Source organism: Aptenodytes forsteri, unplaced genomic scaffold (assembly GCF_000699145.1).
Source record: "Aptenodytes forsteri isolate BGI_AS27 unplaced genomic scaffold, ASM69914v1 Scaffold142, whole genome shotgun sequence".
Taxonomy (NCBI): domain Eukaryota; kingdom Metazoa; phylum Chordata; class Aves; order Sphenisciformes; family Spheniscidae; genus Aptenodytes; species Aptenodytes forsteri.
In genome coordinates, this window is record NW_008794598.1 from 5,244,328 (window position 1) to 5,256,964 (window position 12,637).

Below are 12,637 nucleotides of genomic sequence, written 5' to 3' on the forward strand. Positions count from 1 at the left end.
CCTGTTGGGTGGAGCCGCGGCCACGGGCGGCTGCGGAGGGGTGGGAGTGGGGGGTGATGGGGGGCAGGAGAGCAGGGGAGAGGGTGGAGAACAGCATCAGGGCTGGTGCTCGGAAGGATTTGGGAAGCTCCGGGGTGTCGGGCAGACCTCTGCCCCGCCCCAGCCATCCCCTGCACACCACAGGGGAAAGGTTGCATCACCAAACCGCTCTCAGAGCATCCCTTCCCTTCTCCCTCCGCTCCCCTGTTATTTTCCCCTCCTATCCCTCGTTGCAGAGCCCGGGGCGGGGTTTCCCCCTCTCCTCTCTCCATGGGGTTGGGGCAGCCCCGGCCCCAAGCACCCCGCCATCAGCCTGGCCGGGGCTTTCCTCCCCACCCCGCTCCACTTTCATTTTGTAGATGACCGCTCCGGCGAGCAGAGAGGCTGGGGGGGGCTCCAGCGAGCAGAGAGGCTGTGGTTTGCAGCGTGCCAGGGCGGATGGGGGGGGGTGTCGGCCATGGCTGGGGTGGGGAGACCTCCAAGGACTTTTTGGGGTGCTGCAAGAGGAGGTGCGAGGGATGGGGACAAGGCCCCACGTTGGAAAGGGGGGACGGGATGTGATTCCCAAACTTTCAATCCATCCTGACGGATTCGTTAGCCATCCTGGAGGATGCCCAGGGTGTTTCCATCCCTCTCCACCCCTGCACGGACCCCGGGGCTGCACCAAACCCCAAAAGGCGCAGCCGTAGCAGCAGCGCTCAGGGCTACAGCCTGCTCGGTGTTTGAGCGCTGGGTGGAGTCGTGCTGATAACATCGGTCCGGAGGGGGAAAAAGAGAAAGAAAATCTGGTTGAGCAAGAACCATCCCCAGCTGCGGCAGCCGCTGTGGCCTCCGGCGGCTCCTCTCCTGCTGGAAGGAAATTTCCAGCCCTGCACGGAGAGGAGCAGGGATGCTGCACACCATCTCCTCCAGCCCCTCTCTTGAAACCTTGGCAAGCTGTCCCTGCAAACCCCGGTGCAATGGAACGGCATCAGTTGGGGACGCTCATTTAACCATCTCCTGCTTGCTGGGAGGTAAAGACAAGGAGACAACCGCCTGCCCGGCATCGTGAGCCGGAGATGCTGGTGGTGCAAGGGCAGCCTTGCTCCGGGCTCTGGCTGCTGGCCCGGCAGCGGCGTGGGCTTTCCAGCACGTGGGAAATTCGGGAGCTTCAAAACATGCTTTGTTTTGGGGGATTTGAACAAAAATGGGCTGGTTGGTGACGCTCGCAGACTGCTTCTGGAGATGGTGTGTCTCCAGATCATCCTTGTCTGCTTCCATTCCAGGCAAAACCTTTTCTTAGTTTCATATAAATCTTTTCTTATTTTCATCTTTGCATCTTTCTGTGCCCCATTGGCAGAAAGCAACCGCTGCCAGGCTGGGCGCCCTCGTTAGTTATGTTTTCAAGAAATAGCTAAGGGCAGCTGCCAAACAGCATGGCTTGGGGTGGCTTATCATCTTCTCTAGATCAAAGCGTGTCCTGTTTGCTCTGTAATGTTTGAAACGGCCCTTTTTTTAGAAAAAAAAAAAAAGAAAGTTCCCCACGTGCCAAGAAAGAAAAGAAACGGATGTGGAAAAATCCTCAATTTTCGCCTGTTTCTAAATGATTCTCTAAGGTTTATATTTGGGAATATTCCCCTTGTCCCTCTGCCAAACCCAAACCATGCCTCGATGCTGTGGCTGCAGGGAGGCGATGGCGGGCCGGGCACGGTCCCCGGCTGGGTGGGTGGCAGCGTGGGGATGTGCTGGGGCAGGGTTGGAGGTTGTTCACCTTCTCCCCGTCCCTCGTGCTCGGCCAGGTGCTGTCTCACAACCTGTACACGGTGCTGTGCATCCCCCACGATCCCGTGGCGCTGGAGGAGCATTTCCGCGATGACGACGACGGGCCGGTGTCCAGCCAGGGTTACATGCCGTACCTCAACAAGTACATCCTGGATAAGGTGAGCCCCTTGGCCATCCCCCCCGCCCGCTGCGTCTCGGGGGGGCGACACCAGCTCCCGCATCCCATGGGAGCCCCACAGCTCCGCTCCCCTCGGCTCTTGGAGATCCCATGCCTTGGTGGGTGGAAAAAGGATACAGGGAGTTGGGGAGCTCTCAGGTGGATGCCAAAACGAGTGAGAAATGTTTAATACTCAACGTCTCCGTGGCAAGGATGAAGTCAGCCCTTTCCATCAAGGCTCTGGTTGGAGGTGTATATCTGCCCACATTTCCTAAAGGACTCAGAGAGAGAAATCAGCCCCTTTTTCCTCTCCACCCCTGTTCAAATTTGAGGTGTGACCTCATTTGGCAAAGAGGAGGAGAGGGAGGAGGACGAGGTGCCGGGGCAGGAGCAGAGGTTGGGGTGGGCAGGGGCTTTTTCCCTTTTTACCGCGCAGCTCAAAGGCACCTTTGTTTGGCGCAGCGAGACTTTGCGGCTGGGTGCTCGTTTCCTCCAGGCATGCGAGGAGAGGAAAAATGACTGACAACTTTCTTCCACTGTGCGCTCGAAAGAAGAGGGGGCCCGGAGCTGGGTGCAGTAACCCTTCCCTCCCCTGCCGCCTCCCCAGGGCTGAGCCGTGCCTCTCCCCGGCATGCGGTGCTCCGTGCCGGACTCCGTGCCGGTCTTTGCCTTGCCCTGAGCTGGTCAGGAGCTGCCCAGCCTGGTCCAGGGATGCTGATCCCAGCTGCAGGGATCTGGTCTGCAGCGAGCGAGGGCAGAGCCTTCCCCAGCTCCCTCTGCCCGGGGCAGGCAGCTGCCCAAGATCAGCCCAGCCCCCTCTCCCCATCACAGAGCGGCCAAAATCATTCCGGTTTCCCATGTGGTTCGTCGGGAGACGACATTTAAATCCTCTTTTTCTGATTTTGCCATAGCTAATAAAATCCCACAGGCGGCCTGAGAAGGGGAAGTGTGTTTTCCTAGTAAGAGGGGCTTTCAGTTTTCTGCTACCCAAAGGGTTTTTTCTGGCTCTGCCGCTGCAGACTGCAGTTCGCCCTCGTGCCGGTGGCACGCGGCTCACACAGCTGGGATGGAGCAGCCAGATGCGGCCAGGCTCCTTTGGTCCCCATCACGGTTCACCGGTGCCGCGCCAAAATTGCCGCGTGAAGCGGCTCACGATGCCGGGCGGGTGGTCGCAGAAGCTCGTGGACAGGCAGCGGGGCCAAGGTTGCTGGAGGCATCATTCCTGCCTCCGCCGCTGCCTGCCCGTGGGCCGTCACTTCCCTTCGCTGAGCCTCGGTTCCTCTGTGTGGTCGAATGGGGTAACGAGAGCGACCCAAAGCCGTGGAGGCACTGGGGAGGTGGGCTTGGGAGAGCACCACACAACGCCGCATGTGCTTCACCACGGGGTTTCTGCTGGTGCTCCAAAGGCCGGCAGGTCATGGCTGAGCCACCACGGCTCTGCCGCGGTCCCGTAGCGTCTTCTCTACCATCCGGCACATCTTGCCTGCGTAAGGGGACCTGTGCTGGGAAGACGTACTGGCATCGTGGGTCAGTGCCCACTTACACTCTAGTTGTGGGTCCCATGTATAAATCAGCCCGTGCTTCTCCCCGGCAGGGACAGGAGGTTTCAGGTGTGAGGGTTTCTGCCCTCCAGCACTTCCCCCCAGAACCCCCCTCCGTAGCCCTGCAGTACCACGCTCACCCGCCTGGCTCCTGCCCACAGGTGGAGGAAGGTGCTTTTGTCAAAGAAAACTTTGACGAGCTCTGCTGGACCCTGACCGCAAAGAAGAATTACAAGCCCGACCGGAACGGTAATAGCGTTGTATCCCACCAAGATGCCTTCAAGCTCTGGTGTCTCTTCAACTTTCTGTCTGAAGACAAATACCCTCTCGTCATGGTGCCAGACGAGGTAGGACCTGCCTCTTCCCCCCCCATCCCCATCCTCCCAGGGCTCTGCGTGCTGGCAGAGCCCCGTTTGGGGATGATACATCCCGCTATCGCTTCCTGCCATGTCCCACCACATCCTGAAAGACGTGGTGCTCCAGGGTGTGAGAGAGGGTGGGCCACGGGTGGGAGGAGGGGGCTGTCTGCCCTGGGCAACCCCCGCTATGCCCATGGCCACCCCCGCTGCCCAGGGAGAGGGGGGTGACCCGGGGGCAGCTGGGAGGACACCTCCGAAACGCTGAAGCCTCTCAAGTATAGATGTCTTGGAGGACGAGGTGTGGGCCAGTCCGTAGTGCTCTTCCGTGACCCAAGCCTACACCGACAAGCTCTTTGGCCTGCTGTGAAATGAATGTGCCAGTTCTCAGAGCCGCAACCAAGGCGCATCCGCAGCTCAGCTCCTGCTGGGGCTGGTCCCTTGCCTAAAGCCCTTCCATCTCACCCAAGGGTTGAGTTGAGCATGCTGTTGGAGGACTCCTCCTGATTTTCACGGGGGAGAAAGAGAAGATGACAAGAAACCCTTAAAGTCTGGTGCAATGGGAGGTTGCTCCCCATGAAATCGCCGTCAGGCTGGACAGGGCTGTGTCCCTCGTGCTGCTCTCAGCCCGTGCCACCACGGAGGCAGCAGCAGAGCAGACCCAGTTGTCCCTCTCCATGCCCACTCCCACCAGACGGTCACCCCCTGCCCAGCGTCTGGAGAGTTAAGAGCGAGGTTGCCCCGGCTGCCCTGCAAAGCCGCTGGCAGTAATCTCCAAATCTCCAAATTCCACCCGGCGTTTGGAGATTTGGAGAGGGAGGTTCTCCCTTCTCCGAGGCTCAGATCAAACCCCAACGAGAAGGTGGGCAGATCTGGGGAGGAGGGGCAAGCTCAGAAGCCAAGAGCGGCCTCGCCAGGAGGAGCTCAGCTGGGCAAGCAGCTGCCATCTGCTTCTACACCATCGACCTCCTGAGATCAGCAGAAAAGCCAAAAAAAAAAAAAAAGGGGGGGGGGGCCCAAAAAAAAGACAAGCAGCGCAGTGCTGCGCAGGCGTAGGAGGGCGACCGCACTTCCTGCTCCCCAGGAGAGGTGTTTCCTGTTCCCCAGACCATGACAAACTGAATCATCTTTCTGCTTACAGGGCTGAGCTTGGGGGGAAAAAAAAAAAAAAGAAGAAAAAAAAGAAACTGCATTAAATTCTTGCCCTACTCCTAGCTAGACGATGTAAAAAAATCCAGCTGGGTGCGGGGACTCTGCTGTGTTTCACCTTTCTGCGTGGCTCTCCACAGTCACCCACCCTCCTTGGTCCCTAGATGGTGGGTAGAGGAGAGCTGGCTGCAAAATTTGAGCTGAAATAAGTCTTCCCGACATCATGTTATTTTCAACAATTTTAGCTCTTTTTAAAGCAATTTATTTACAGTTTCAAAACGACACTCATCTCCTCCATAGGGACCTCTTCCCCCTGCTCCTCCGCAGTGTTTTTACGACGTCAGCTGGAAACCAGAGCGGTGCTGAGGTCAGGGCCGTGGTCTGAGACACCTGCCTTGCGGGCTGGGTGTGGGGGACAGCAGCGTTGGTCTGTTCTCCCTCAGGCACTTGACTTCTGTGGAGTTTTCTCACTCTGCAGACAAAACAAGCCAAAAACATCTCAGCCTTGTGGTTAAAAGGAAAAACCTCCCAGTAGTGGTCAAGCTCTAACCCAATGTCAACCTCCTGAGCCTGCCTGCTGCCTGGAACACCTTGACCATGACCATCAGCCATTACAAGGGGTGATACCTCGGGGATAATGGTCCTGCATGTCCAGGCTGGAAAGAGATGTGGTCTTGGGCTCTCCAAAATGGGTCGGTGGGGTGGGGACGGCTCTCACTTCTCCCCATCGCTGAGCTCCCCGTTCCCGCAGGTGGAGTACCTGCTGAAGAAGATCTGCACAGCCATGAACGTGGAGCTGAACTCCTGCGAGCTGGATGACTACCTCTCCCAGGAGCCGCAGCGGCAGGGGGGACTGACGGTCTGGCAGTTCCTGGACATGGTGAACTCGGGGCGGTTCCTGCGAGGCATCGAGCAGGAGGCCATCAGCATGGCCGTGGAGGAGGTGTACCAGGAGATCATCGAGGATGTGCTCAAACAGGCAAGGAGCCCACACGTCTTGGGGCACAAACCCCGTCCTGCCTTCACCCCGTTTTTGATCCCCGTGTCTCTCGGGCGCAGGGCTACCTCTGGAAGAAGGGCCAGCTGAGGAGGAACTGGTCGGAGCGGTGGTTCACGCTGAAGCCCAGTGTCCTGTCCTACTACATGAGCGAGGAACGGAAGGAGAAGAAGGGGAGCATCACGTTGGACAAGCACTGCTGCGTGGAGGTACGGCCTGGGCCATGCTCAGCTGAGGGACGGGAGATGCAGGAGACCCCCTTCAGACCCCGGGAAGGGGAACCCAAGAATACACAATTTCACATCCATGAGCATGGGAGACCCAGTCTTATCCCCGAAGAAAGTGGAGCTAAGGTGGGGTACAGGGGGGTAACGCCATCCTGTGTCCTATCCCTGCAGGTGCTGCCCGACCGGGATGGGAAGAGGTGCATGTTCTGTGTGAAGACCTCCTCCCGCACCTACGAGATGAGCGCCTCCGACACCCGGCAGCGCCAGGAGTGGACATTAGGTCCGTGCCCACCCTGCGTCCCCTCCCCAGCTTCCCTGTGCCCCCCACCGTGTCCCCACTGACCGTCCCCTTCCCTCCCCAGCCATCCAGATGGCCATCCGGCTGCAGGCTGAGGGCAAGAAGTCCCTGCACAAAGACCTGAAGCAGAAGCGACGGGAGCAGCGGGAGCAACGGGAGCAGCGCAAGGCGGCCAAGGAGGAGGAGACGCAGCGGCTCAAGCAGCTCCAGGAGGAGAAGGAGCGGAAGCTGCAGGAGCTGGAGCTGCTCAAGGAGGCCCAGCGGCAGGCAGAGATACTCCTGCAGGAGGAGGAGCAGCGGCGGAGGCAGCAGCACGAGGAGATGCAGAGGACTCTGGAGATCCAGCTGCGGGAGGCCGAGCAGGTGGGTGCATCCTCATGGCATGTCCTGCCACGGGGCTGCGTCACTCGTGGGGTGGCCGCTTCCTTCCCCTTCCCTTGCCCGTGACAGCCCAGGGGTTTTGGAGGAGCTTCTAGGAGCATGTCCCCCGCTTGCAACAACGCTGCTGCCACCCATCGCCTCTGGGCTCCCGGGGGCTGTGTGACCCGGGGACGAGGGACAGAGGGGTCAGCACTGCTGTGCATGAGATACCCGGAGCAGAAGATGAGGACAACCTGCCCCAGGGTGTATGAAGCTGGGGGGCAGGTGAGAGGCGAGTGCTAGTGCCGGGCTGGCCAGGGAGCCCATTTCTGACCTTGCAGCCAGCGCTGGCTCCGAACAACATGGTGTGTCTCCCTGAGCGGGGAAACAGCCTTGCTTCGGAGCTCTCTCCATGGGCTCTCCCTGGTGTAGGAGACGTCTGGCCCCATCCACCCAGGGGTGCGAGGGCCAGGGGGCCCTGGGGACGGCAGCAGTGGCTCTGCCAGCCACCCACACTGATGGCTCCTCTCTCCATCGCAGGCTCGCGCCTCCATGCAGGCAGAGATGGTCCTGAAGGAGGCAGAGGCAGAGCGTCAGCGCAAGCGCATCCTGGAGCTGGAGGACATGCAGGAGCGGCTCCAGGAGGCCCTGCAGCAGGAGGTGAAAGCGCGGCAGGATGAGGAGTCCGTGAGATACGCACAGGCCAGGTAGGACCGGGGCATCCCTGCCCCTCCTCGACCAGCCCCACTCCCAGGGGAGTGGCTGGGCACAGGGACACGCTCCCCAGGGCAACGCAGTGTTCCCCGGGGTACTGGGGTGTGCTGGTGACTTCCCAGTACGCCGGCAGGGATGAGGGAAGCTGGTGGATGAAGTGGCAGAGGGACGTCCTCACCTCTTGCTCTTCCTTGGCAGGCTACTGGCTGAGGAAGAGGAGAAGCTGAAGCAGCTGATGAAGCTGAAGGAGGAGCAGGAGGAATACATCATCAAAACTCAGCGAGAGAAGCAAGTCCTCAAGCAGGAGATGGAGAACAAGAACAAGTGTCTGGAAGAGGCGCAGAAGCAGCTGGAAGAAGTGAGAGTGAACAGGCAGCGGGTGGACCAAGACGTCATGGTGAGCATCACATCGGTGCCACATCCCTTCACGCTGCGAGCCCCGGGGGACTTCCCAGCCCTCACTGAGCCACCTCCACACTGGGGAGGACCCAGCAGTTTTGGGGACCAAGCTGGCATTGCCTCGGGGGTTTTCTGAGCTGTGCCATGCGCAGGCACGGGGCGATTCATTGGCTGAGATGGGACAAGCGTGTCCTGCCCCGGGGGGACAGCGCTGGTGTCCAGAGCAATGTCGACAGTGGGAGTGTGTGGAGGGGGGAGGATTGGAGGAGGAGCAGAAGACCGAGAGGAGGGTGAGCTGGGTCTCCATCCCAGAGGGAGCCTCCAATCCAGGCTTACTCAGGGAAGGGAAACTTGCGCCCGCGGTCCTGGGTCGGGGGCTGTCGGGCCGCCGGCTCACCCCTCTCCTCCGTCCCCTCCCAGGCGGCCCAGCGGAAGCTGCGACAGGCCAGCACCAATGTCAAGCACTGGAATGTCCAGATGAACCGACTGATGCACCCCATCGGGCCGGGAGGTAGGAGACCGGCCATCACACCCTCCCCTGCCCCTCCTGAGCACAGCCACGCTGGGGCACGAGCCCAGTCTCCCAGCCACCTTCCCTTCTTCGGGGGCATCCGGGGGCTGGAAGGACCCCCGTCTTTCAGAGAAGATACCCCAACGCCTCTGGCAAGGGGAGATCTCACACCCCTTTTCCTGAGCTGAAAGGTCAATTTGGACCCCAGGTAAACAACCCTCTTTTTCTGTCCGTCCCCAGACAAGCGTACGAACGTGAGTGGAGGAGCCTTCGCTGGCTACCAGCCCCTCCTCTCCCGGAGAGATTCCTCCCTCAAACTCAAGCAGAAAGTGGAGGATAAAGGCAGCGACCCCACGAGGGACAACAGCAAGGAAAACGTGAGCAACGGTGGGAACAGCGGCGTGCCGCCGTCTCCAGATGTGGACACCATGGCCACAGAGCCCACCAACTAGCCCGGCAGGGTGGCAGAGCCCAGCGGGGAACTGCGGGGCTCAGCACGTGCCCCTGAGCGGACACAGTCGATACGGCCGTCTGTGGATGGAGACAAGTGGGGACCAGCACAGAGCCTACAGGTGACTACATATAAGGCAGAGATGCTCCCATTTTCTTCAGGGAAGGGCTGCAGCCACGACGTGCCAGGAGGCTCAGACAGCCCAACGTCGGGGAGAAGGCAGCAGGGGCCACCTCCTCTGGGCTGCTCAGGCGTAGGACCTGGACTCAACTCCCCAGACTCTGGTTTCCACCCTGCCTAAAAAAAAAAAAGCCACTGACGGGTCTGGAGCGAGCGGCCCAGGGCTGCAGTCCCCCCTTGGTTTTTACCAGCAACCCTTCTGCATCGCCCGCTGCGCCCCTGGGTGCGTGGCCCTGCGACGGCAGCTGCCGGGGAAGCCTTGGCAAAACCGAGCGGTGCCTTCTCGCCGCCCCCACAGAAAGGCCGGGGTGTCCTTAACTAACACGTGCGTTCCCTGAAGGTGGTGGTTAGTCACTGGAGTCACGTAGATGTTAGCAGAAACCACCAAGCGATAAAGCTTTTGGAGCCGCTGGCCCGCAGACCTCCTTCCCCACGCATCTGTGGCCCTGCAGGCACCAGACCTCCCTCCTCGGCAGTGCGGGGTTTTGATTCCCACTGTAGAAAAGAGCCTATTAAAAGAAATCAGACACCACCCGTGGAAAGAGGCTCCACCAGTGGATTTTGGGTTGGTCTGTGGAGGGCCAAGAGGGACACAGATGCTGGTGAACTGGCCACAGACGATGAACTCCCCTCTGGGTGGCAGGGCTGGCACAGGGGTAACGTCTGGGAGGACCAACACCTCTATATGATTAATGAAGTGCATGTCTAAGAAGGTAACGGTGCTCTGGGCTTTGTTTATGTCTTTGCCCTTGGACTGCAGGACTCCCTGTTTCAGGAGTCCTGGCTCAGGATCTGGTCCAAGGCCGACAGAAGGCAATAGCAAAGACTCCCAGGGGCCATCCGAACCGGGAGCCGGTGGATGTGGCAGCTCTCTTCAGTAACACTGGCCTGGCCTGTCTGCTCCAGCTAGTTTGCCCCCCGAAAAACTGAGAACAAAAGCCAAGTCTGCTGGCAAACCTCCCTGCACAAAAAAACCAGACAACCCACGCCAACATTGCGGTTGGTTTTTCCAAGCACTCCTGTTTAAATACAGTCCCATTCACCTGTGACTTCGGGGTCTTTATTGTACGGGGCACAGCACCCCCGACCACATAAGGGCCCCCTCTGGAAACAGGCACTGGTAGCAAGCCCTGCATCAACCCCCGGTTCACAGTTGCTCATGCTGATTAACTGCAGTTCGTTAGGGAGATTACAATCTATTTCCTACTCCTGTGGCTTTCAGCGTTTGCCCACACAGCTCTTTCCCCCCCCCTCTAGTTTTTACAGTGTTTCTTTTTCACAATTATTTTTCATCGTGCCTGACTGTGAGAGAGGCTGGTTCTCGCGGGGCTGGTCGCTGCGGGGGGCTCTGGAAACAGGCACTGGTAGCAAGCCCTGCATCAACCCCCGGTTCACAGTTGCTCATGCTGATTAACTGCAGTTCGTTAGGGAGATTACAATCTATTTCCTACTCCTGTGGCTTTCAGCGTTTGCCCACACAGCTCTTTCCCCCCCCCTCTAGTTTTTACAGTGTTTCTTTTTCACAATTATTTTTCATCGTGCCTGACTGTGAGAGAGGCCGTTTCCGCGGGTGCCAGTGGAGCGGCGTGGCTGCCCCGAGACAAAGTGGCTCTGTGTGCCCCTGAGGGTGACTGGGTGGCCCCGTGCTCCGGTCCCACGCAGCCTCGCCGACGCACAGGGAGGGCGTGGGCGGCTGCAGCCCTCGTGGTGATGGCCGTGGTGGCCCTGGCCCTGCAGGGGCTGCAGGTCAAATTCATCACCTCTTCTCCTCCTTCCCCCCGCACTGGGACGCAGCAGGGTGGTGCTGAGCAGCGGCGTGGCCCCTACAGCCCCACACGGTCCCTATGCAGATTTGGGGTCCCTGTGCCATCCTGGCCGGTCCGCTTGGACCACAGGATCCCTCCACTCTGCACAGGAGGGATCATACTTCCCAACATACTGCACCGGAGGCTGGGGCTCCGTCTTTCACCGAGGTGCGTGGGGGCCGCAGTACGAATCGCTGCAGCTTCCCAGGGTGACCCTGGCAAAGCTGCTCACTGCTCCGTGCGCTCCGCAAGGCAGAGCAAGAACGGGGAGGGTGCCAAACGCCGGTCTCTACTGGGAAGGAAATGGGCTGGGTGGAAATGCACTGGTGGGAGATGGCATCCTCCCTCGTCAGCTTCGTTAGCTCAGTCTCATCCCGATCAGGCGTCAGGACAGGTACGTGCCACGCCACGCCTAGGCAGGGAGGAAAGGGCCACCTCCACCCGTCTCCATGGCTCCGTGCCGCAGCCTTGTCGCAGGGGCTCTCATCCTCTGCACAGCCCCCAGGAGACGTGGGGCCGCATCCCTGCCGGTGACAGCGTCATCGCTTTTCACCAACTCTGGGGCTGCATCGTCCCTCCTTAAAGCAGCTCACCAGAGCGTTGCTTTTGCTCCCGAGAGCCAAGTTCCCATGCGGCAAAAAGCTATACATTAATTGCTGCAGGCAAGAACAGGCGTGGAGGGAACGGCCGGAACCAGTGTCAGCACCTGCCTTTGATCTGCTGCCAAGTCTGGATGTGCCCGGATCTGTCTCATCCTCCCGGAGCGGCCGACCGAGGGCTGGAGCTTGCCTAAGTAGGAGTTGATGTGCATCATCGGCGTGCACCCCAGCGCCTCCGACTAAGGATAAAGTCCTGCAGCAGGATCACAAGGAGAGTTCACGGAGGCGCTGGGAAAGAGCAGCTCTCTGCCACTCCCACCATCCCACTCCTGCACCAGCGTGAGTGTGTGCGGGGTCTGCACGCCCGCGGGGGGTCTCCTACGGAAACCTCCTGGAGCTCTCTGTGGTGTAACGTCACGTGTGTGAGCATTTGCAGAGTCGGATACAAACCTTGATGCTCTCTACGGGAATCTTTTGCAGCCCCAAGCCCGCAGCGCTGCCCAAACTCTGCTGTCCTGGTGCGCTACCCTGGGGTTCCACGTTTTCGGGAAGGACAGGCCAAATCCTAATTGTGGCTACATCTGCATTAATGAGAGGCACCATCTGAGCTCTGTACTGCTCCTTGAGTTAACCAGAGTGGGAACAGGGCCGGTGTTCTTTAAATATAACATCACTTATCAGATTAGCCATTGGTGTGGTTTACCTAGGGCGTGAAGGCGTAAAATTAGCTCCATCCCAGACCTCAAGTAACGGCATCGACAGCAGAAGGCTTGCAACACCCCCGGTGGGCAGCTGATCTAGCCCTGGGGGGCCAGAAAGCAGTGAGGGGCTCAGATTGGGAAGGAGAAGAGAGCCCCAGAACTCCCGCAGGCACCTCGAGCGGTGCGTCGTGACGGTCCCATAGCGTCCAACGAAACACCTGGCCCGGCAGAGCTGGTGTCAGCAGCTCTTTGGACCTCAAGTCCCGGTTTCATTGCCTGAGAGACAAATCCCCATTCCCTCCCCGTTCCAGCACAGCATGGGCTGGAGCGTGCTGGTTACTGCCGGGCCTCCTGCCCAGGGCTGCCCGGTGAGGGCTCAGCGGCAAACGCTC

General features: G+C 59.6%; 1 protein-coding gene across 1 annotated transcript in view; it reads left to right on the plus strand.

The window, feature by feature from the left end:
- The window catches only part of DEF6 (DEF6, guanine nucleotide exchange factor), a 22,320-nt gene extending 13,346 nt beyond the window's left edge, over window positions 1-8,974 (plus strand). The window contains exons 2-11 of the mRNA XM_009272859.2: window positions 1,818-1,958; window positions 3,660-3,845; window positions 5,755-5,982; window positions 6,063-6,209; window positions 6,399-6,507; window positions 6,590-6,888; window positions 7,426-7,592; window positions 7,798-7,996; window positions 8,419-8,509; window positions 8,750-8,974. Coding sequence (XP_009271134.1) covers window positions 1,818-1,958; window positions 3,660-3,845; window positions 5,755-5,982; window positions 6,063-6,209; window positions 6,399-6,507; window positions 6,590-6,888; window positions 7,426-7,592; window positions 7,798-7,996; window positions 8,419-8,509; window positions 8,750-8,961 — 1,779 coding nt within the window. The 3' untranslated portion in view covers window positions 8,962-8,974. The remainder of the gene's footprint in view (window positions 1-1,817; window positions 1,959-3,659; window positions 3,846-5,754; window positions 5,983-6,062; window positions 6,210-6,398; window positions 6,508-6,589; window positions 6,889-7,425; window positions 7,593-7,797; window positions 7,997-8,418; window positions 8,510-8,749) is intronic.
- Window positions 8,975-12,637: the final 3,663 nt, after the last annotated feature.